The 22,911-nt window shown below is 56.3% G+C and overlaps 2 protein-coding genes across 8 annotated transcripts in view; both read left to right on the top strand.

The window, feature by feature from the left end:
• ACIN1 (apoptotic chromatin condensation inducer 1) overlaps positions 1–8,750 on the top strand; it is a 33,420-nt gene extending 24,670 nt beyond the window's left edge. For 4 of the 7 annotated variants that reach the window (XM_080808222.1, XM_080808218.1, XM_080808223.1 and 1 more), the window contains 10 exons: positions 2,861–2,903; positions 3,792–3,925; positions 4,023–4,175; positions 4,689–4,830; positions 5,381–5,526; positions 5,877–5,984; positions 6,124–6,231; positions 6,473–6,797; positions 6,909–7,009; positions 7,807–8,750. In XM_080808222.1, the coding sequence (XP_080664348.1) occupies positions 2,861–2,903; positions 3,792–3,925; positions 4,023–4,175; positions 4,689–4,830; positions 5,381–5,526; positions 5,877–5,984; positions 6,124–6,231; positions 6,473–6,797; positions 6,909–7,009; positions 7,807–8,133 (1,587 nt within the window). In that variant the 3' untranslated portion in view covers positions 8,134–8,750. The remainder of the gene's footprint in view (positions 1–2,860; positions 2,904–3,791; positions 3,926–4,022; positions 4,176–4,688; positions 4,831–5,380; positions 5,527–5,876; positions 5,985–6,123; positions 6,232–6,472; positions 6,798–6,908; positions 7,010–7,806) is intronic. The other 3 variants (XM_080808221.1, XM_080808220.1, XM_080808219.1) reach the window with 3 other exon arrangements.
• Positions 8,751–11,488: 2,738 nt separating this feature from the next.
• CDH24 (cadherin 24) lies at positions 11,489–19,758 on the top strand (the record flags this gene model as incomplete). Its single annotated transcript, XM_080808846.1, has 12 exons — positions 11,489–11,689; positions 11,881–12,175; positions 12,330–12,449; positions 12,523–12,690; positions 12,864–13,051; positions 13,449–13,702; positions 14,640–14,776; positions 16,962–17,083; positions 17,165–17,276; positions 17,500–17,748; positions 18,320–19,347; positions 19,446–19,758. 11 exons carry the CDS (start codon positions 11,489–11,491, stop codon positions 18,817–18,819), a joined length of 2,346 nt encoding a protein of 781 aa, XP_080664972.1. The 3' UTR covers positions 18,820–19,347; positions 19,446–19,758.
• Between the last annotated feature and the right edge of the window lie 3,153 nt (positions 19,759–22,911).

Here is a 22,911-nt window from a genome sequence, read left to right as displayed (position 1 = left end):
ATTAGCTGGGTTTGGGAGCGGGGTAACAGGATGGGAGGGACTGTCGTGTGTGTAGCCTTTCTTTGGTGTGTGTTGCGGGGGTGGGGGCCGGTGAAAGTGATTTGATGTGCAGAATATTATTTATTACAAGGTCCTTCTTCCCCGTAAAACTTTGTCCAAGTACCTCATGTACGGTAATCCGCCCGTAAAATATAACCCTGCCCAACTGGCCAATCGCTGATGCCGCCTCTTCCTCTGGACCCACCCGCTGCTACTGAGCTGCCCAATCAGAGCCGAGTCTGCTATCCAGGTGTCTTGGCCAGAGGGGGGCTTGTATATGGGATCCTGTGATGGGCCCCCTTTTGCCTCCCTGCCTTGCTTACATCAGGGGGCCAAGAAGAGCACTGTTCTGGAGAGACTTGTATTGAGAAAGCAAAAAGCGTTTGGAAAGGGGTGGACTTGCATCATCTCCCTATTTGGGACACCCCAAGAAGAGCTTGTGTCAGTGCTGGGGCGCCTGTCCACATGCCCTTACCCTTTTGAGGACTGTGGGTTGCCTTGTTTGCTACAGACTGTTGGGATTCCCATCTAGGGCACCAACATCTCCTAAAGAGTCAATGTTTGTGATCACAGTGCCATGCTGTAAAATACCGAGTGGAGGCTCTCGGCTTAAGCTGTGACGACTAGGAGCCCTGCAGAGAAGTCTAGGGTTTGAGCCCAGGGATTTAATGCTGATGACAGCCAGCCATGTATCACCACTTGCTCATCAGATGGACTTTCCTTTGGTCCCTGTTGTCCATGGTGAAGGGCAGCATGTTGGTTGCTCCAACTTCTCCTCCATCCCTGGAGGCAGGGGCTCATCCATCCACCTGACTGGAAGCACTGTCTCAGCTGGAGTCCCTGAGGAGATGCCACACACAACTCTGAGAAGAAAAGTATTCTGACCTTGCTGCTGAATGTGTGCCAGGTCCTGGGGCTCTCCACCTACTGCCCCCAGGCTGCCTTCATCAGAGGCTCCATGATCCCACTCGGTGAGAGGACCCCTTCCCCATTTACAGGCAGAGGAGAAAGGGACTCTGGAGTCATCACCTGGATTCCAAGTATTGGGTGGTGGTATTGCTGGATCTTGCCACTGGTGGACATAGGGTCCTGCCTGCCTCTCACGATAAAAGGCCAGGACCATTCCTGCTGCTCACAGGCCATCTCATCAGGGACTGCAAGATGATGCCCCTACAGGGCTGGGACTGATGTCTCTGCCCCTTTTCCCCCCGTACCCCTCGCTGAGCCTGGCCACCGCCAGTGAACTGTCTTGACATCATGGAAACTGGGCAGCGTCCCCCCACACGTTTTCCTCCCGCCCCCCCTGCGCCCCTGGGAGGACTCTGGCAGTGCCGTGCTGACCACCACGCCGTGCGCCCACCTTTTTTGCCAACCCAACCCCCCACCAATTGCACAGCGCCTAGCAGGGAGGGCTCATTCTGATTGGACCGGCGGTTGACTAGATACAGTACACAGTGAGGTGCGATTGGCTGAACTGAAGATCCCAGGTGTGAGATGGTACCTGGAACATTTGTCATATTCCTAGTTATTTTCTTCTTTATTTTCTTCTTCTTTTTATTTAATCTTTTATTTTGATTATTTTCTCTTTATTTTTCTGATTTCTTTATTGGATTTATTTATTTGGTTCATGTTTTTCCTGTTTTAATTAAGACCTTTTTTTTCCTTCTTTCTTTTTTTTTCTTTTCTTTTTTTTCTTTTCTTTTTTTTTTTCCTCACTAACTTACCCATCGAGAGCGGCCCGGCTAGGGGTCAGGTTGGCCCTTAACGGAGACCAAGGAGACTTGGTTAGACGACACAAACGGGGCTGGGTGGTGGATGGGGAAAGGGGATTTCATCAAGAGGGTCCTGCCCTACCCTTTAGAAGGGTGGTAGGTCTTAGTTTTTCCAGAAATAAGCACTGAAATCTGAAAATACTCTAATCCCCTTTTCTCTCTCTCCCTCTTTTTGCTCTATCCAGAGTCTTTCTCCCACTGAGTGTTTGGGGCAGAAACTTGATCAAAGGCAGGTTTGGGAGTTTCTGATCCTTGGCAGAGCCCCTAAGGCTTACGCCTTGGTTGGAGAGGAAACAGTAAGACTCTGGTAGAGCTCTTTATAGTGGGTTGAAAAGCCAAGAGGCTCCCTGGGGACAGTTTGCCCCTCAAAAAAAAAAAAAATAAATAACCTTCCTTTACCAAAGGCACCTTTAGAGTCTTTCTCCTGGCACTTGGCTCAGGAGCATCCTCTTTGATGGGTCTAGTGCTGCTCTGCCCTGTAGGGGTGTGGACAGCCTTAACAGTCTGCTGTCCCAGTAAATCAGAGCCACAGTCGTGGATGTCAGGCTGGGCATTGAGAAGAGGAGGCTTACCTTGTTGTAGTGATCATCCCAAAGTTGGTTTTCCTTGCTTCCTCATGTTTTCTGAGCGTTTGCAAGGAGACCTAGGAGGACTAGATGACCCAGTTCTGGGCATATCTTGTTGGGTTTGGCGTCCTCTCGACCCATAGAGACAGTGGAAGAGGACAAGACCTATGCCTTTAAAGGGCTGGGAGGCTCCTGAATTCCTCTTCCAGCTTATTTCTGGTTAAGCTAATACACAGGTGTGGTATGGACTAGATGACTTTCCCCTGCTGTGATGTTTGATTTTATTTTTTTCTCTAACTTGCATTGATTCTGCTTCGTTTTTGCCGTTTGCCGCTTCTGTTTTGGTCTCTGTCTGTCTCTGTGTCTCTCTCTCTCTGTGTCTTTGGAGCCTGTGCTAAGACTGCCCCATCTAACCTCCTTCCCCCCTCTCTGTGGGGTGTGTCTCTTTCTCTTTTTTTTTTCCCCCTTTTCTTCTCTATACAGAGCTCGCTGCCCAAATCATTCAAGAGGAAGATCTCCGTTGTCTGTAAGTCTAGCCCCAAATCCCTGATAAAGGTCAGGAGTACCATAAAAATCAGTTCATAGAGAAATAGGTTTCCACTCTCTCTCAGTGGCATTCTTGGGTCACCCCTTCCCACCCCACTTCCTCCACCCAACGAATCTACATCTTCTTGGCATATGTAGGGTTCCATTTTGAAATTCAAAACTTCAGATAATCCCTGTCATTTTCCCCAGGTCACATTTCTTTCTTAACTAATGACACTATAAGGTGTCTCACAATTTCCTATCTAGCCCTACGTGCGTTTTCTCTTTCAGATATCTGAACCCTCAGAACCAGCAGTGGGTTTGAGGGACTCCTCTATAATGTTTATCAGTTTATCCTTTATTCTGAGGGAGTGTCTGAGGAAAGGAGAGTGCTCACACCTCAAACAGTAACATTTTTAACATTTTCCCAATGAGGAACTCTAAATCGAAAAAGTGTGATAGATTTTTATAACTTAATGTGAAATCATAGTGTGAAAGTGAACCTAAAGCATGATCAGATCACGTCATAGTCTTAAACTTTACTTAGACATCAGTATCACATAGTCTTGTTTTTCTGCATTCCTTGTCCTTCTCAGTCTGTCTTCCCCATGACTAGTTATTTCTGCCACTAAAAGTAAACTCCTCACCACCCTAGTTAACATCCTTCATTGCTTTCAGAGATACAGTAGTTTTTATTGGTCAGAAAGTGGCTCCAGTACTTTTATTGTTCACTCTGAAGCATGGTTTCCCCAATCCCCCAAATACAGGTTCCTTAAGTAACAAACCTTTTACTGAAATTCCAGTCGAAGGCTATCTTTAGGTGTTAATGATGTGAACCAGTGGAAGACCTAAGACCATCTAACTGTTCGGTCCTATTTCTTGGGGACAGCAGCTACCAAGGGGGTGCCAGCTGGAAACAGTGACACAGAGGGGGGCCAGCCTGGTCGGAAGCGGCGTTGGGGAGCCAGCACAGCCACCACACAGAAGAAACCCTCCATCAGTATCACCACTGAGTCACTCAAGGTGAGGTGGGAGGAGCCAGGGAGGGGAGGATGAGACACATTGAGGTGGGAGTAGACACGGGCCCAGTGTAACGGGGTGGGGGGTATCTGTGTCCCAGAGCCTCATCCCCGACATCAAACCCCTGGCGGGGCAGGAGGCTATTGTGGATCTTCATGCTGATGACTCCCGAATCTCTGAGGATGAGACAGAGCGTAATGGTGATGACGGAACCCATGACAAGGGGCTGAAGATCTGCCGGACTGTCACCCAGGTAAGGCTCTTGCACCCAGTGTCAGGGGAGCAGGCAGTGGACTGAGTAGGCAGCCAGGGTAGAGTCCTGGAAGGGAGATCTGCCATCTGTGTGGAGGGTTGGGCTAATTGCGATTTTAGGGGTCAGCAGATTACCACATCCTACCTCTTGTCCATAATAAAGAAAATTTTATTAGAACAGGGCTACACCATCTCATTTACTCTTATCTCTGGCTGCTTAAGTGCTGTAACATTCTCCTTGAATAGTTGCAACAGAGTGTATGACTCACAAGGCCTAAAAATATTTCTCATCTTGCCCTATACAGAAAAAATTTGCCCACTCCTGCCTTCGTTTTCCTCATGGCAGAACTGAGGCATTCATAATCCCAGGATCCAGTGGAGGAGAATGAAGTCTTTCCCCTAGTGGAAGGAACATGCTAGGTTGACTGTCCCACCCTCTCTCAGGAAACCAGAGGCAGAGAAGAATGGGCCAGTTTGGTGTTTAAGAGTTCCTCCATTATCTGATACCTTACAGGTAGTTCCTGCAGAGGGCCAGGAGAATGGGCAAAGGGAAGAAGAGGAAGAAGAGAAGGAGCCTGAAGCAGAACCCCCTATACCTCCCCAGGTTTCAGTAGAGGTGGCCTTGCCCCCGCCTGTGGAGCATGAAGTAAAGAAAGGTGGGTGAAGCCAGCGGTTCCCTGAGTCCCCAGAGCACTTTATTTGGACTTCTCTTAAAGCCTTTAATGTTTCCTGCTTTTTATTCTAGTGTTTTGCATGTCTGTTTTACCTTCCTCTCCTAGTTACCTTCCTCTCCTCTCCTGCTTCAGAGCTAGGTTTGAATCTTTGAATCTCCATAATGAGGAGCTTTGCCTAGATAGTACCTTTTTTTTTTTTTTTCAAGATTTTATTTATTTGACAGAGATAGGAGAGCACAAGTCGGCAGAGCGGCAGGCAGAGGGACAGGGAGAAGCAGGCTTCCCTCCGAGCGGGGAGCCTTGAAACAGACTCGATGCCAGGACCCTGGGACCATGACCTGAGTCGAGGGCAGACACTTAACTGACTGAGCCAGCCAGGCGCCCTGCCTAGACAGTACCTGGCACATTGTAGGCACTCAGCACAGTTGGGTGGAAGAGTGACTGCTTGGTAGGGAGTAAGAGAAAGGTGTAGCAGAGTAAGAGAGCTATCGTTGCTCCCTGCTGAAATCTGTTCATATGCTCTTTTTGATAGTGACTTTAGGAGATACTTTAACACGACGTTCCATTAGCCAGCAAAAGTCTGGAGTTTCCATTACAATTGATGACCCAGTCCGAACTGCTCAGGTGCCCTCCCCACCCCGGGGCAAGATCAGTAACATCGTCCACATCTCCAATTTGGTGAGTCGGAGTCATTTCCCACAGCACAGCCTTGTTCAGTGGTTACAAGTTTGAGCTTTGCATTCCTGTTACTTATCTTCCACTCCTAGATCTGCCAGTTACTCACTTATTGAGTGACTTAATCTCTCACAGCCAGTCTCCTCTACAGGGCTATCTGGAGGATTTACAGAGGGCTTGGCACATAGTGTCTCCCTTAGTGTTACTGCCCTTCGCTCCTCTCACACTCCCCACTCTGCACCCACCCTCTGAAGTTGTACTCCTGTGCCAGATACTTCGGGAAGCTGAAGACTAGTTACAGGAGTGTTGTTCTTGCTTTCTTCAAGACCTGGAAACGCCATTTTCCTTGGCAGGTGCGCCCCTTCACTTTAGGCCAACTAAAGGAATTATTGGGCCGGACGGGAACTCTGGTGGAAGAGGCCTTCTGGATTGACAAGATCAAATCTCACTGCTTTGTAACGGTGAGGGGAGGAAGCTGATTTTCTAGGTTGTGGCGCATATTTCCTTTTGTAACAAATGTGGGCAGATTCGAGGGCATTGTGGCAAGTGGGAGGGATTGAGGCCTGTTGTGACCCTCTGCCTTCTCCCTTCCTCCACCAGTACTCAACAGTAGAGGAAGCAGTTGCCACTCGCACAGCTCTACATGGGGTCAAATGGCCCCAGTCCAATCCCAAATTCCTTTGTGCAGACTACGCCGAGCAAGATGAGGTAAGAAACCTAGGGAAAGGAAGGAGGAGAGGGGCAGGGAAGGCCATTATCTGCTAGAATCCAGCTGAGATCCTGGCCAAACCTGCAGTCACTGAGATTCCTTCTCCCTCTTCTCCCTACCCCTTGGTTCCTTTCGTTGAACCATGGGGCTCCAAAATCTGTCTGCCCTGATACCTGGGCTCCTTCAGTGGGAGTGTTATCCTCTCCATCCTGACTGTCCTTGTCCCTCCTCTACCCACAGCTGGATTATCACCGGGGCCTCTTGGTGGACCGTCCCTCTGAAACTAAGACAGAGGAGCAGGGGGTACCACGGCCCCTGCACCCCCCGCCCCCACCCCCAGCCCAGCCACCACAGCACCCCCGGGCAGAGCAGCGGGAGCAGGAGCGGGCGGTGCGGGAACAGTGGGCAGAGCGGGAACGGGAAATGGAGCGGCGGGAGCGAACTCGATCAGAGCGTGAATGGGATCGGGACAAAGTTCGAGAAGGGCCCCGTTCCCGATCACGGTCCCGTGACCGCCGCCGCAAGGAACGTGCGAAGTCTAAAGAAAAGAAGAGTGAGAAGAAAGGTACTTAGCTGTGGGGACACACATACTTGCTAGTAGGTGGGAAAGGAACCCAAATGGGATGGGACACAGGGTCATAGGGCATAAGGTCTGACTCCCTTTCTTTCACCTCAGAGAAAGCTCAGGAGGAACCGCCTGCCAAGCTGCTGGACGACCTTTTCCGTAAGACCAAGGCAGCTCCCTGCATCTACTGGCTCCCACTGACTGACAGCCAGGTGAGTGCCCACTTCATGCTCCACTCCGAGTAGCAGCCAGGCCTCACGGCAGTACAGGGAGAGGCACTTGACTACTGGCATGCTTAGGGCCCAGGTATCAGCATAGGATAATAAGGGAAGAAATGATGCATCACGGTAAGGCAGTTTGAAGAACCAGGTGACTATGCCACAGAGAAGCCAAACCTGAGAGTGTGAAGGTCAACATGAAGACAGGAACTGGGTTTGTGCATCTAGGAAGCTGACTGTGCCGACTGTCCTTGGAAATTGGTTTCAGCTAGCTGAGAAACCATTTCTTTGCTTTTCTGTTTCTAGGATTTTTTGCCCTTTTTTTTTCAATTTTTATTTATTTAGTAAGTAATCTGTACAGCAAATGTGGGCCTCAAACTCATCAACCCCAAGAACAAGAATTGCATGCTCTTCCAACTGAGCCAGCCAGGCAGCCCTAGGATTTTTTGCTTTTTAAATTTAAGTTTCTTTGTAATGAGCCTTTTTGAGAATTTGAGGCTGGTGTACTCTGCTGAAGGGAAAAGTAGTTTGTTCACATCTGAGTAGCTAGGGAAATACCAGAGGTGGGGCATGGGGCATGGATGGTGCCCGCTGCCTATCGTGGGTGTAAAAGGCGAACACTTGGAGGGATTAGGCCCAGAGACAAAGATGTCATTGCTGACAACCCCGTTCCTGCTTAACGGCAAAGCGGGCAATGATCCTGAGCTAAGGCAGGGTCCAGGGACATACAAAGTGGGACTGGCATGAGTGGGGCTGAGATCCCTCTTCTCTGCCTTTGCTACCTGCTGCAGATTGTTCAGAAGGAGGCAGAGCGGGCTGAACGGGCCAAGGAACGGGAGAAGCGGCGAAAGGAGCAAGAAGAGGAAGAGCAAAAGGAGCGGGAGAAGGAAGCAGAACGGGAACGGAACCGACAGCTGGAGCGGGAGAAGCGTCGAGAGCACAGCCGGGAGAGGGACAGGGAGCGAGAGAGGGAAAGGGAGCGTGATAGGGGTGATCGAGATCGGGATAGGGAGAGGGACCGGGAGCGAGGCAGGGAGAGGGACCGCAGAGATACCAAGCGCCACAGCAGGAGCCGGAGTCGGAGCACACCTGTGCGGGACCGGGGTGGGCGCCGCTAGCCAGGAACACATGAGGGAGAGCTGCAGGCATCAGCCACCCTGCCCTGGGGGGTTCGAGGCCACAGAGGGATAGGTACAATCTCCACCGCCCTAGAACCAGGGGTCTTTCACACCATTTACCCAGTGCTCAAGTATGGCTGCCACCTGTCCCCACATACCAAATGGAGCAGTGGCTGTCTTTCCCCCCAAAGCCCCACCCGCATAACCTATCTCTTGGGAGTTAGCCCTCTCCTCCCTCTCATTTCCCATTGTTGAATCTGAGAGGGAAGAGCTAGGTTAGGGATGGAGGTTGGTTGGCCCAGAGGTGGGGAACAGCTAGGAGTCCCAGACCTCTCATTTTTTCTCCATCCTGCTCACCACCTCCTTTGGGTACTCACAACCCCTTCTTGGGAACAGCCGGGGCCAGGACTGGGTCACCTATGAGCTGAATCAGCATCTCCTCCTGAGTCCCAGGGCCCCTGCAGTTCCCAGTCTCTTCTGTCCTGCAGCCCTTGCCTCCTGCCCACCGGTTCCACTTTATATCCACCTTTTCCTTTTGTTCAATTTTTATTTTTATTTTTTTTATTATTAAATGATGTGGTCTATGGAAAAATAATAAAAATCTGACTTAGTTTTAATTAGTGTGTGTGACTGGCTTTACTTGGGCAGGGCCTGGGGAAAGGACGGCTCAGCATGGAGGCACCATTGCTTTTGCTCCATACCCTCGTTTAGGCAGGCTGCTGCTTCCTGGAGCAGGAAATTCCCACCCTCCATCTCCGCCTTGGGTTTGTCCACATCACCACAGAGCGTCTTCCCACCAATCCCACCCTCCACCCCACCCCCTCAGAAGGCCAGAGGGGAAGACCCCTGGGAAGAGGAGGGTCCCAGACCAGGTTCCGGTTCCCAGTCCAGGTTAGAGGCGTTTAGTCACCTGCTCACCACCTACAAGGCGCCTCCCACAGCGGCCGCCAGGGGGCAGCAGCCACTCGCTCAGTGGGAGCCTGTAAATGAGCTTCCCAAAAAGGCTCCACTCCCCACCGCCGTCCCCTCCCGCTGCTGTCGTGCCTCGGTCCCTGACCTGCTCCCTGGGCCCAGCCTGCGGACTCCCTGGACCCTTCTGCCGGCCTTAAGCGCTCCCCAGTCAGCCGGCTGCGGTGCCGCGCACCGGTTCCCCAAATGCCGCCTCCTTGCGGCCGGGGTCCACAGCAGCCCCGGGGTCCCGTCTGCCCCGGGAGCGGGAGCCCGGTCTCTCTGCGGCCGGCGCCTAATTCCCCGCCTCGCCGCGCGCTCGCCTTTCGACCCGCGGCGGGGGACGTGCGGGGACGCTCGGCTCTCCCGGCTGCACCCTCCCCGCCAGCCCTTCGGAGACGGCCTGGCGCCGGGGCCTGGACGTCCTCCCGCCCGAGTGCCCCGCCGGGCGCTGCGGGCCCGGCCCGGGAGGGGCGCCGCATCTGTATGCGCCCGGCGGCCAGGCAGCGCCGCCCCCGCCCCCACCGCGCGGGCCCCGGCTGGCCGGGGAGGGTCGGAGGCTGGGCTCTCTCCCGCGCGCCGCGGAGCCGCCTCGCTCCTCCGCAGGCGGAGCCTCCTTCCCCCGCCCCCTCCGTCTCGCTCCCTTGTTCTCGCCGGGGCCGCTCAGACCTGCAGCGGAGCCGCGGCGCCCGCTCGGATCGGCTCGGGGCTGCGCCCCTGGGACCCGGCGAAGGGGGCTGGCGGGGACGCTCCCCGCCGGCCTGGGCCCCTCGGCACTGTCAGGTAAGGGCGCCTGTCCCGGAGCCCGGGGTCGGGAACCCGCGGAGGGGCAGCAGGGGGCCCGCAGCCTGCTGGTGTCTTAAGAGCGGTGCGCCCCGCGGCTGGGAGCCCACTGCCGCTTCCCTTCTCCCGCGCTCTACCTCTTTCCCTTCTTCCCTCGCACCTCTCTCTCTCCTTTCCCCATTTTCCTCTTCTCGGTTTCTCTTCACCCTCCTTCTCTCTGCCTGTTTGCCTCCTCTGCCCCTTCCCTCTCCTTCTTGCCCTTTCTTCACACCCTCTTCCTCTTTGCCTTTTCCTTCCCCTACCTTTCCTTTCCTTTCTCTTTGCCTTTTCCCGCTCTCCTTTCCTTCCCCCGTCCCTTCCCCTCTCGCCTCCTCTTTCCTTGCCTCTATCCTGTTTCCCACTCCTCCAGCCCTTTCCTCTCCTCGTCCAGCCTCCGGCTCGGTCCCCGGCTTCCCTCTTCCCCGGGGAGGGAAAGGACTGGCAGGTGTGTGTCTGCTCTGGGGGAGGAGGGGCAGCAGCCACAGCTACCTGAGGGGTCCCCCCAGGAGAAGAGGGAGGAGACAGCAGTGGGAAGGGTCCTCTCTCTGGCTCCATTCCTGAAGCCCCTCCTGGCTGCCCCCTGTCTCAGATCGAAGTTCCAGAGGCCTGCTCTGATCCCCTGCTGCTGAGGGCTGCCCCCACCTGCCCATCACTTGCAGAAAACCCCTCTGCCACCCTCCTCCACCATTCCTAAACCTGTTACCTATGACTCCTCTCTGCTTGTCAGACACCCAGGCTGCCTCCTTTGATCTCTCTCCTTGTGTCTCTTGCTGCCATTCTGTCTCGGTCTGTGCCGGACAGTGCCAGAGTCTGGGTATCACCATTACTAACACTGAGTCTGTAGTCTCTGCTTTCCTCTCCCAGCCTCCTGGCCCTGCCCCCAGCTCTACACCCTCTTCTTTTGGCTCTGGGCTCCCCCCACTCTGCCTCAGGAGCCCAGTCCCCCCTCAAGGACTTCAGCTGGCAGTGTGGGCTGGGGGCAGGTTTGGAGAGGTGGGGTTCCTGGTGGAGGAGGGACTTTCACAGGCTCTCAACCCTCTCTTAGTCTGCCCGCCTTCTCCTAGCTCAGCCTGACCCCAGACACCCTGAGACCACACCTCCGTGAGTCCCAGCCCCTGGATTTTAAGCCCTTTCCCTGGTAGTCCCCAGTGCCTCCAGCCCCCGGGGTGCATGGCCAACCTGGAATAACAGGGGCCAGATCTGGGGTTCCAAACCTACCCCACATCTCCCCTCCTGTTTTCTTCCCTCGCTTCTCTACTCAGAGTTGACTGGTCAGAGATTTATCAGCTTGTAGGGCTGGAGGTGAATACAGGCAGAGCCTGGGTGGAGGGAAGGGTCAGACTGTCTGCTCTGTCTCAGTCTGGGTTCTGGGCAGTGGGGTGTCTGGTTCCTTGGAGGTCTGATCTTCAGCCTCTAACTTTGGTTGGGGGACGGGGAGAGTTAAGAGTTTCCTTGACCCTGAACAGCTACCTGCCCTACAGGTGTGGATCCATGGGGTAGCCCCAACGCGTATGCCCTTCTGGCCCGGCCGGCTCATGCCTCAGTACCCGGGGACAGTGACCAGAGCCCTGGCTGGAGCCCAAACATGTGGGGCCTGGTGAGGCTCCTGCTGGCCTGGCTGGGTGGCTGGGGCTGCATGGGGCGCCTGGCAGCCCCAGCCCGGGCCTGGGCAGGGTCCCGGGGGGGCCCAGGACCAGTGCTGCTGCGGAACCGAAGGAGCTGGGTGTGGAACCAGTTCTTTGTCATTGAGGAATATGCGGGTCCAGAGCCTGTCCTTATTGGTAAGGTAAGGACCAGCCCTCCCCAGGTCTGCCCTGACTCTCGAGGCCCTTAGGCCCAGCCCTGCAACTTCATCACTTCTTCAATGACCTTGGTCCCTCAGGACTCCCAACACTCCACCCAGTCATAGACCTAGACTCTTTAACCTTTCTGTCCCCATGCTTGGAACCTGCTGCCGTTTTTCCCTGACCCCTACAGCTGCACTCGGATGTGGACAGGGGCGAGGGCCGCACCAAGTACCTGCTGACCGGGGAGGGGGCAGGCACTGTATTTGTGATTGATGAGGCCACAGGCAATATCCATGTCACCAAGAGCCTGGACCGGGAGGAGAAGGCACAGTACGTGCTGCTGGCCCAAGCTGTGGACCGAGCCTCCAACCGGCCTCTGGAGCCCCCGTCAGAGTTTATCATCAAGGTGCAAGACATTAATGACAACCCACCTATCTTTCCCCTCGGGCCCTACCACGCCACGGTGCCTGAGATGTCCAATGTCGGTGAGTACCCCAACTCTGACCATCCCAGATCCCGTCTCCTGGAGCACCCTCACCTCTCCTTCCCGCGTTGCTCTCGTGTCTGGGTCCCCCTCATTTGCTGTTCTTTCCCACCTGGCCCTGCCCCTGCTGAGTGGGGTGCCGGGATCCCCCACAGGGACATCAGTGATCCAGGTGACTGCTCACGATGCCGATGACCCCAGCTACGGGAACAGCGCCAAGCTTGTGTACACCGTGCTGGATGGACTGCCTTTCTTCTCTGTGGACCCCCAGACTGGTGAGGCTAGAGCTCGGAGCCTGGTAGGGCAGCCATGCGAACAGGCACCCCCTGACCCCTCGTCTCTCCCTAGGAGTGGTACGGACAGCCATCCCCAACATGGACCGGGAGACGCAGGAGGAGTTCTTGGTGGTGATTCAGGCCAAGGACATGGGCGGCCACATGGGGGGGCTGTCGGGCAGCACAACGGTGACGGTCACCCTCAGCGATGTCAACGACAACCCCCCCAAGTTCCCTCAGAGTAAGGGGCCAGTGCTGTTCCCAGAGCCGTCCTTTGCCTGCCCCTACCCCCTACAGCCTCCGGAGAAGCTTTCCCTCCCCACCCCTCCCCCAGCCAGACCCCAAGAGAAGGAAGTGCTGGGAGAAGGAGGAGGGCTGGGGACCTAAGATGTCTCCCCTCCTTCCCCACTCAAGGCCTATACCAGTTCTCTGTGGTGGAGACAGCTGGGCCAGGCACCCTGGTGGGCCGGTTGCGGGCCCAGGACCCAGATCTGGGGGACAACGCCCTCATGGCCTACAGCATCCTGGATGGAGAGGGGTCTGAAGCCTTCAGCATCAGCACGGACTCCCAGGGTCGAGACGGGCTCCTCACTGTCCGCAAGGTTAGCCTCCAGTCTGCTAACACTTGCTCATACTGCCTCTTGCCCCATGAGGCTCCCTTCTAACTGGTCTGGAACAGACTTGGGACCACTGCAGTGAAGCTTAGAGATCACGGTTATCTCGTCCTCTTTCAGATGAGGAACTGGGGCGAGCAAGGGGGAAAGCCTGACTCAGGACTATTCGTGTAGCCCATCTATGATGGAGGTGGGGGCAGACCTAGGGTCCCAGGCTAAGTAATCTGCCTCACCCTGACCACCATGGCCACTGCCCCTCGGTGCCTACATCTCCTCCCAGGAGGGCAGAGCACTGGATGCTGAGGAGGGGACCTCTCAACTTCCAGGAGCTGGGGCCTGCCCTGGTCTCCACGTGCCTTAGTCAGCACACCTCCTCTCCCCACAGCCCCTGGACTTCGAGACCCGGCGCTCCTATTCCTTCCGCGTGGAGGCCACCAACACCCTCATTGACCCAGCCTACCTGCGGCGAGGGCCCTTCAAGGACGTGGCCTCCGTGCGTGTGGCTGTGCAGGACGCCCCAGAGCCACCTGCCTTCTCCCAGGCTGCCTATCACCTGGCAGTGCCTGAGAACAAAGCTCCCGGGACACTGGTGGGCCAGGTCTCAGCAGCGGACCTGGATTCCCCAGCCAGCCCGATCAGGTGAGCTGGGGCGGGGTAGGGGAAGGGCCGGGCCTCGGGGGAGGAGTCCAGTGGCAGGCTATTCCCACCGAGGTTGGGCACCTCCTGGCAGAGGTCTCCCTCCCTGCAGGGCTGAGGGCCTGGGAAGGCCTGGAGGACCCGGCTAGCTCCGCCCCCCCAGCTCCACCCATCCCTAGGGGAGGATAGCAGTGGCACCTCCCAGTGGCGGTGCAGGCAGATGCAAGCGCCTCTGATGTGCGCTCTTGCTGGATGGCCGGCTACCACAACTGGTCACTCCCTTGGCGCTGCACACTTTACCCACTTGGGAACATTCAGTTCTCACAACGGGCCTGTGAAGTAGGCACGGTCGTCCCCAGTCGTTTTAGAGGCCAGGCCCGGACAGCTTAAGTTCCTTGCCCAAGGTCACACAGTCAGGAAGCAGCAGGGCTGGGACTCGAATCCAGATTTGTCTGCTTGAGAAGAGCCGCTCTTCCCACCTTTCAGCATCCCGGCCACGGAAATGAGGGAGGTGCTGGTGTCACTCCCATCTTGGTTGAGTAAACAGAGGTTAAACAATTCTCCCAAGGTCACACAGCTGGTCTGAGGCAGAGCAAGCCTAGGGTCTCTGGATCCCTAGAATAGACCCCAAAAGTCAGAAAGACGGGCTGTTTACCCCCTTCCACCTCTTTCAGTCTCTCCCCCACCAGGAAACTCAGTCCCCTTGAGTCTTAGGACCGGCGTTTAATGTCCATAACTTCCCCAAGCCATTTGTCTTTTAAGGGGACCCTAATGTGAATCATGGCTCTGGGTACCCTGGGCATGCTCAGCCCAGTGAGCTCGGGCCCTCTGCCCGGAAGAGCCAAGAGGCCCAGAAAGACGAACAGAAGGGGGGGAGGCCTAGCAGCAAGCTCCAGTGCTACCCACAGATCAGCCTCCAGCTCCGCTCCATCTTCCCCAGATACTCCATCCTCCCCCACTCGGATCCAGAGCGCTGCTTCTCCATCGAGCCTGAAGACGGCACCATCCGCACGGTGGTGCCTCTGGACCGCGAGGCTCGCGTCTGGCACAACCTCACGGTCTTGGCCACGGAGCTTGGTGAGGAGTCCGGGACCTCCAGGAGACGGGGAAGGCAGCAGGCGCCTGGCAGAGGAGCTGTCCCTGAGCAGGGAAGGGGGAGGCAGTCACTGCCACCAGGCCTCACCAGTGTACAGGGCTGCCTTCCCAGCCTGGATCACCACTGCCAGGCGGGCTTCCTGGTCTCTGAGGCTGGGCTTGCCTGGGCACAATGCATCTGTCTGCGTATTGCCCTGACTTTAAATTCACTCCCATACCTGACTCTCCCCAACTGGGAAACCTCAAATTACTCCTGAGTCCTGGGAAACCCTGGCAGACCCTGCCGTCCCCGCTGTCTGCTTCGGGCTGAAGCCAGGGCAGGGCTGGGCCCCTCCTCTGGAGGCTGATTGGGGGGGTTCCAGCAGCCCCTCCCCAAGATGCCCTGCAGAGAGCCCTCAAGGCAGGGGAGACGGCCAGCTCCTGCCCCTGTCAGCCACCAGTTGCCAGCAGCATGCTTTGGCTGCCTCTGGGCTGCCATGGCCTGTGGAGGCAGGAACACCTCCCTTCCCTCTGCGAACCTCCCCTTATCACTCCTGCTCACACCCCAGGGCCTCCTGCATTTGCCTTCTGTGTCCTGTCTCTGGGAACTGTCATTGTGCGCATGAAATGTTTGTACAGGGCAGCGAAGAGCTCTATGTATGTGCACATGTGAGTGCAGACCTACGTGTGTGTATAATTCCATGCGTGTAACAGTTCATATATACCCACACGTATTTGTGTGTGTAGTTGAGCAGATAGAATGTTTGTGCAAATGTTTGTGCAAAAGGATTGGTACAGGTGGCTGTTTGTAGATATCATTTTGTGTATGTGAGTATTCACAGACAAAGAATTTATGACTTATTGTGTACCAAGTACTGTTCTACTGCGTACCAAATTAGTTACCAAATGTGGATCGCTTAATGTAATCACCGCCACAGCTTTATGAGGGAGGTATGATTACTTCCCCACTCGAAAATAAGGAGACTCAGACAAAGAGAAGTTAGGTAGCTACCCAAGGTTATGCTGCTGTGAAGGGGCAGAGCCTGAGACCCTATGAGGCTGTGGAGTCAGAGCACTTATCCCTGCCACCATGTTGCCTCTTATGTGTAGAATGTCATGTTTATGGCCCCGTCGCTGTGTGTTACGTGGTGTTGCATGTGTGAATGTCCCTGTGTGTATGCAGTGTTTGGAGTTGCCTGTGTATACATAGCTAGCCATCTGTGTGTGTGTGTGTGTGTGTGTGTGTGTGTTTCCCTCTCTGTCTTCTCACCCTCCCACCAAATCCTGCTCTCCAGCGAACCCTAAGATCAACTAGTGGGCCTAGGAACCTTATTGCAGAGAAGGAATGGAGCCCCGAACCCTTAGCCAGGGAGCCCACGCAAGCCTCCCTTGCACAGGCTGGGACCTTGGCCCTCTCCCTGGGGCCAGCCAGCTCTCTCCCCACCTGGGAGAGGACTAAAGAGTCTGGGAGGCTCAGCCAGGAGAAGTGAGCACCAGCCTGGGCAGGGATACCCGTCTTCCATTCTTCCTTGGATGGCATTGGCAGTGAGGAGCAAGTCAGGGTGATGACGGGGAATAACCTGATGAAGGGTCGCATGAAGAAGGGGGCCTGTGTCTGGCTGTGGCCCAGGCTGGCTTGGCTCTCCAAGGCCAAGTCTAAGTGCTACTCATGGCTATACCGTAGCCTTCCTACTGCTGATGGGGCATGTGTGTTTGTGTGTGTGTGTCTGTCTGTCTGTCTCACGGGTGCTATGTATGAAAATGCATCCTCTCAACCCTGGGATGGGGGTGACACTGAATGCATGGTGTATATCCAACACCCACTCTATGTATGTTGTCTTAGTTATAAATGCTGAGTGTACATCGAATATGTGGTATGAATGCGTTTGTTTCATGACTGTGGCCTGCATGCATCCTGTATGCACCTTCTGTCCACCTTTCATTTATGGCACACGTATGCCTGTCCTGGGTGCTCCGCCCCTCCATGGAATGTACCTTCCACACTGCACTTATCTTGGCCCCCACCTGAATATTGTTATATACTCTTGGTGTTCCGTTCGTCTCACACCATTTGCCCCGTGTGCGCCTGCGTGACACGTGTATATGCTGGGTGCTACATGGGGCATCCATGCCCACACACCGTGCATGTTGCACGTAAACTACTGTGTGTGTCATGTTCTGGCTTCAGACAGCTCTGCACAGGCCTCCCGCGTGCAAGTGGCCATCCAGATCCTGGATGAGAATGACAACGCCCCCCAGCTGGCTGAGCCCTACGACACCTTTGTGTGTGATTCAGCAGCCCCCGGCCAGGTGAGCCACTGTGGCAGAGGGCTCAGGACCTTAAGACCTCCCACTGCCCACTCCATACAAGGCCTGTCTTCTTCCTCCCAGTTGATTCAGGTCATCCGGGCCCTGGACAGAGATGAGGTGGGCAACAGTAGCCGTGTCTCCCTTCAAGGTCCTCTGGGCCCTGATGCCAACTTCACTGTCCGTGACAACCGAGGTGGGTGGCCTCCATGCTCTCCTGCTCCCCTACCACCCCCTAGCCTGGCCTGCCTCACCGCCGCCCCCACATCTGGGCCCTCCACCTGACAGAAGGTAGATGTGGATGTGCACACCATTTGCTCTTTGCCAACCCTCCCCATGGGAAGCTGTCTCCCTGGGCCGCGCCCACCCTACTGGGACCATGTCTCAGGAAGGGGCCCCACACCTTCCCTCTCCCACAGATGGCTCCGCCAGCCTGCTGCTGCCCTCTCGCCCTGCTCCGCCCCGCCAGGCACCCTATCTGGTTCCCATAGAACTGTGGGACTGGGGGCAGCCAGCCTTGAGCAGCACCGCCACAGTGACTGTCAGCGTGTGCCGCTGCCGGCCCGATGGCTCGGTGGCTTCCTGCCGGCCCGAGGCTCAGCTCTCACCGGCCGGGCTCAGCACTGGGGCCCTGCTTGCCATCGTCACCTGTGTGGGCACCCTGCTTGGTGAGTCGGACCACCTCGGGACATCGATGTGGGGTCTGAGCCTGTAGGGGGTCAAGAGAGGGACCAGGTCCCTGGATCTAGGGAAGTCCCCCCCTAGGGATTGAAGAAAAGCCCCATGCCCGGATTTTCCCACTCCCTTGTGTGTCCAAGAGAAGAGCTATGGCCTCACATCCCTGACATTACCAACCCACAATGCTAGCCAGAAGCCTTAAGAAACGTTTATTGAAGCCTGACTGGGTGGCACGTGGTGCCCGGCACATCACTTGTGCTAGTTCGGATTCATCCTTTCAACAGTCCTAAGGGGGAAATTCATTTTCCCTGTTTTCCACACCAGCCCTCTAAGGGTCAAAGAGGTTCAGAGAAGTGAAGCAACTTCCCACAGTCACCCGACGAGTGCAGGGTGAAGTCAGGCCCCAGACGAGGCTTGCCAGGTGTCAAACCCAGGTCTTGCCAACCCCGTCCACACTGTTTCCTCTGTCTCCCAACCTGGGCGCGGTCCAGAAAGGAAGCAGGCCACTGTGCTCCCGGGGACCCCGCAGGCTCAGCAGGCCTGTGTGCACCTCTCTCCCAGCCCTGGTGGTGCTCTTCGTGGCCCTGCGGCGGCAGAAGCAGGAAGCGCTGATGGTGCTGGAGGAGGAGGACGTCCGCGAGAACATCATCACCTATGACGACGAGGGAGGCGGCGAAGAGGACACAGAGGCCTTCGACATCAGCGCCCTGCAGAACCCCGACGGGGCGGCCCCGCCGAACCCCGGGCCACCGGCGCGCCGCGACGTGCTGCCCCGGGCCCGGGCACCCCGCCAGCCCCGGCCCCCCGGCCCCGCCGACGTCGCGCAGCTCCTGGCGCTGCGGCTCCGCGAGGCGGACGACGACCCCAGTGTGCCACCCTACGACTCGGTGCAGGTGTACGGCTACGAGGGTCGCGGCTCCTCCTGCGGCTCGCTCAGCTCCCTGGGCTCCGGGAGCGAGGCGGGGGGCGCCCTCGGCCCCGCCGAGCCGCTGGACGACTGGGGGCCGCTCTTCCGCACCCTGGCCGAGTTGTACGGGGCCAAGGAGCCCCCGGCCCCCTAAGAGCGGGCCCCAGCCCTGCCCGCTGCGGTGGGGCACCCCTCACAGGCCCTCTGAGTGAGCCCCCAGCCCCTGGGCTCCAGGCAGGCGGCAGCAGCCTGGGGGCGAGCCCCCCAGGCCTCCTCTCCTCCCGGTGTCCCTCTTCCCAGCTTCCCCAGGGCAACCTCCTTCTTACCTCCCTCCTCCCAAGTTGTTGGTTTGTCTCCCTCCAGGGATCTCTGTCTCTTTCTGTAACACTCTCCTGTCTGGGTCTGGATTGTGTGGTTCGATTCTGAATCTCTGTTCCTTCACTGTGATTCCACTCTCTCCGTGACTCTGTTTTTGTCTGCTGGGTTCTAAATCTCTCCCACACCCTCTCTCTGTCTCCCTTGCCCACACACATGCTCTGTGTCTGTCTCCTGCCCACATCTGCCTTCATTCTCTCCAGTCCCTGTGACTGGCTTTTCAGTTATTTCTGTTGTCCATCCCAAAAGCAAGAGAAACTTCCAGCCACTGCTGCCCACCCTCCTGCAGGGGGATGTTTGGCCCCAGGTCAGTGCCCCTAATTAAGGGGGAAGAGGGAGCAGAGGGATGGCCTGAAGCCCTCCTCCACTCACTGCCTAGAACCCCTGGCTCTCGTGTCTTTACAGACCTGCCCGCATGGTTCCATCCATCACTCATGGCCTCATCCTGGCTCCACCGGCCTCCAGCAGAGAGAGGGTGCCAGCCCACCTCCCAGGGCAAGAGCTCCAGTCCCCCACATGGCCGCCTCCCTGGAGCTCTGCACAGCTGTGGGCCTGCCCTGGGCATCCCAGCTCTGGGCATTGTCTTGTGTGCTTCCCAGGCCCCAGGGGGAGGGGAGGGGAAGGAAAGGAAAGAGGGAGGCAGCTGGGGAAGGGGAAAAAGGGAGGAAGGGGAGGGGCCTCCATCTCTAATTTCATAATAAACAAACACTTTATTTTCTAAAGCTGGAGCCCTGTTTCCAGTTCTGCATGTGGGTTTCTGTGCAGAGCTTCTCTATGCCAAAGGGTGGAAGGAGAGGCCTGACCCAACCCTGCTGGTTCCTTTCTTCTTTGTGGGGCAGTCCACTCCTTTCTTTTTTGGGAGGGCAGTCCACTCAAGTCCCTCTAGCCTGAGGAGGGAGTAAGTACCCCCACTGTGACTCTTCTGTTCCTTGCTGGTCTCAAAATGTCCAAGGGAATTAAGGGGATTGGCCAGAGGGGAGGGTGGCAAGGAGAAGTTGGGGTGAGAGCTCCTGAGAAGAGAGGGGGGGAGATAAAAGACTAAGAGAGGAAGCTGGCTTTTAGACTAGGAAAGCCGTCCTCTCCGTGCCAGGTGGGAGAGGGTGGGCCAGGCTGAGATGGCATAGTCACTCTGATTCTGGGCCCAGTGACCCCACCTTTAATTCTCTCCAGTCCTGGTCTTACTCTCCATGGAACACATAGGGAGAGGAAGAGGGACCAGGGGTGAGCTCTCAGGGGGCCCAAGAGTCGAATCAAAGTCAACTGGCATGGGAGCTGAGCAGAGGCCTTCGTTTCTCAGTGTGCGCTCCCTGAGCAGAGAAGGGAGGTCCTAATTCCAGGCAGGGCTCCTGGAGGTGCGTGGTGATGATGGGTCCAGACAGAGCCTCCTGGCCCTCCCCTCCAAGTGTGGGGTGCTGGCCATGGGGGGAACTGCTCCAATGGGAAGATGCCTTCTCTCACACCTTCATGCCTGCTTGATTAACCAGGTGCCAGGAGAACAGGACCCTTGCCCCTGGGGCTGGACTTGTCCTTTACTCTGTGAAGGGAACTGGAACTGGAGTCCCAACTGGCCAAAGGCCCAAGCAAGAGCAGGCTGGCTGTCCCCCGAAGGAGATGATCAGGAGCCAACACCCCAAGTGTGGTGTCAGGGACAGGGTTTTCTGTTTGGGGGCAGGATAGGCAAGCTCTCTGCCCCTTTGCTCTCATGCCAACATCTGCAACCAGCCTTCAGGAATAAGTGGAAAGCAGTGAGGGATTGACCCATGGGCCATTCCTAGGTGGGGTGCGGCCTTTTCCTGCTCTCCCAGCCCTCCCTACCCGCACCCTGAGGTTGGGCCCCAACTCTGACTTGGTAAACTTGGAGGGAAACACAGGACATAGAGTAACAGGCCTGTCAGCAAGACCCCTGGGCTTATGTCTGGTCTCAAATACCTCATCATCCTGAAAGACAGAACCTGTCAAAGGGAATGAAGAGGGGCAGGACTGTGGAAGGAAAGGAGAAGGAAGAGAAGGGGCTAGGTGACAGGAGAAGGAGGGTATCCCTTCCTATTTTCCCCTGTATGTGTGTTCAGTCCTCCTTCCCCTGTTTGTGGGGAGGGGAAGGGTGCAGAGCATCCCAGGGGGTGAGCTGCAGGCAGTTTCTGAGCCTAAGACCATGCTAAGGCAACACCCCTGGGCTGCAAGCTCCCCACCACATATACACATACCCACTGTTTCTCCTTCCTGGGGCTTCAGGATAGGGGTGTGACAATGCAGAAGTGGGGAACTAATACGAAAAAGCTCTGCCCCCACTTCCTCTCCGTGTTGGACCATTTCTCCAAAATAAGTGACAAGGCCTGGCTTTCTCTCCCAAGAGGGGCTGCACTCCTTATCCAGGTGTTTACTCTTTCTCTTCCAGTCTCTTCCTTGTCTCTGTACACAGGAACTGCCATGCATCCTCTAGCACACTCATGTGCACACACCTCTACTGGGGCCCTCACTTACACCAGGACACAGATCCACGTATGTCTCTGCACTTGGAGATGCACCCTCTTATGCCCGAGTCCATCATGTCCTTGAACCCTGGGCAAAAGCTTTCCTCCTGGGGGACGCCTGGGTGGCTCAGTTGGTTAAGCAGCTGCCTTCGGCTCAGGTCATGATCCCAGCGTCCTGGGATCGAGTCCCACATCGGGCTCCTTGCTCCGCGGGGAGCCTGCTTCTCCCTCTGCCACTCTGTCTGCCTGTGCTCACTCTCTCTCTCTCTCTGACAAATAAATAAATAAAATCTTTAAAAAAAAAAAAAAAAAAAAAGCTTTCCTCCTGTGCTCTTCCAGGACTAGGCTGGCCCCGGGGGGTCCCTGAGCTCTGCCTATCATTCCCAGAGCTCTGCACCTTCTCCCCAGAGACTAAAGAATGGACAGGGGGGTGAAGGGTTGCTGTTGAGGCCACCGATGAGATTCCTGGACCCTGACTCTCAAATGCTAGCCCTCCTGTAGGAGGCAATTTTCTGCTGCTCCTCCTCCCCCACCACAATTTCCTCCCTCAGCCTCCACTGCCTCCACAGCTTTCCTTCCTGAGACTCCCTGGCCTTTCCTCCCTCCTCCCTAATCATGCCCCGAAGGCCAGAACCTGGGGGTTTCTTAGTCAGGCCAGCTCCAGCCTGGAGGAATTCTAAGCAGGGAGTCCAGAGTTGGGGCTTGGGGCTCAGAGCTGGGCGGCAGGCTGAGAGGAGGTTTCCAGGAGAGAGGAAAGGGGGCTGTGAATCTCGGGCCTGGAAGTTCTGCAGGAGTGGGATGAGAGAAAGAAGGTTCAGCAACATTCCCTCCATTCAGTCCTGTCTCTCTGTTGACTGTGCTTCCCGCCCACCCCCCTTCAAGTTTGCCTGGGGAGGAGCAGGGCCGGGAAGGTGGCCCCCCTGGAACTGGCAGCCAGCCTTGCCAAGTCAGGGCTTATAGGGGAGCTGGAAGAGGGGCAGGAAGGGCAGGAGAGGATGTGCTAGCCCAACAGTTCCCACTGGCACAGCCACCTCCCTCTTTTCTTCCTTCCCCAGAGGAAGTGACAGGAAGGAAAGGCTGGAAAGAAGGCAAAGGAAAGAAGGGAGGAAGGGGAAAGAGGGAAAGAAGTCTGGCCTCAGCAGTGACAGGGTCTGAAGACCAGAGCTCCCAGTAGGCGATGACCATGGCTCCAGGTCCTGGGGCGGGGGTGGCCACCCTCCAGGCCCTTGGGCTCCTCTGCCCACCAGGCAGGGGTTTGGCCCAGCTCTTTCCCCTCCCCCTCACTCCCAGATGCCTAAAGGGCCTAGGGCAGAAAGACAAGGCAAGAAATAGGACCTGGGAGGACAGAGCTGTGTTGAAGGAGCAGAACTCTGGAGCAAAGGCCTGGAAGGCGGGGTCCC

This window comes from Martes martes (assembly GCF_963455335.1).
Source record: "Martes martes genome assembly, chromosome: 7".
Taxonomy (NCBI): Eukaryota; Metazoa; Chordata; class Mammalia; order Carnivora; family Mustelidae; genus Martes; species Martes martes.
This window is presented reverse-complemented; position numbering and strand designations above follow the sequence as displayed.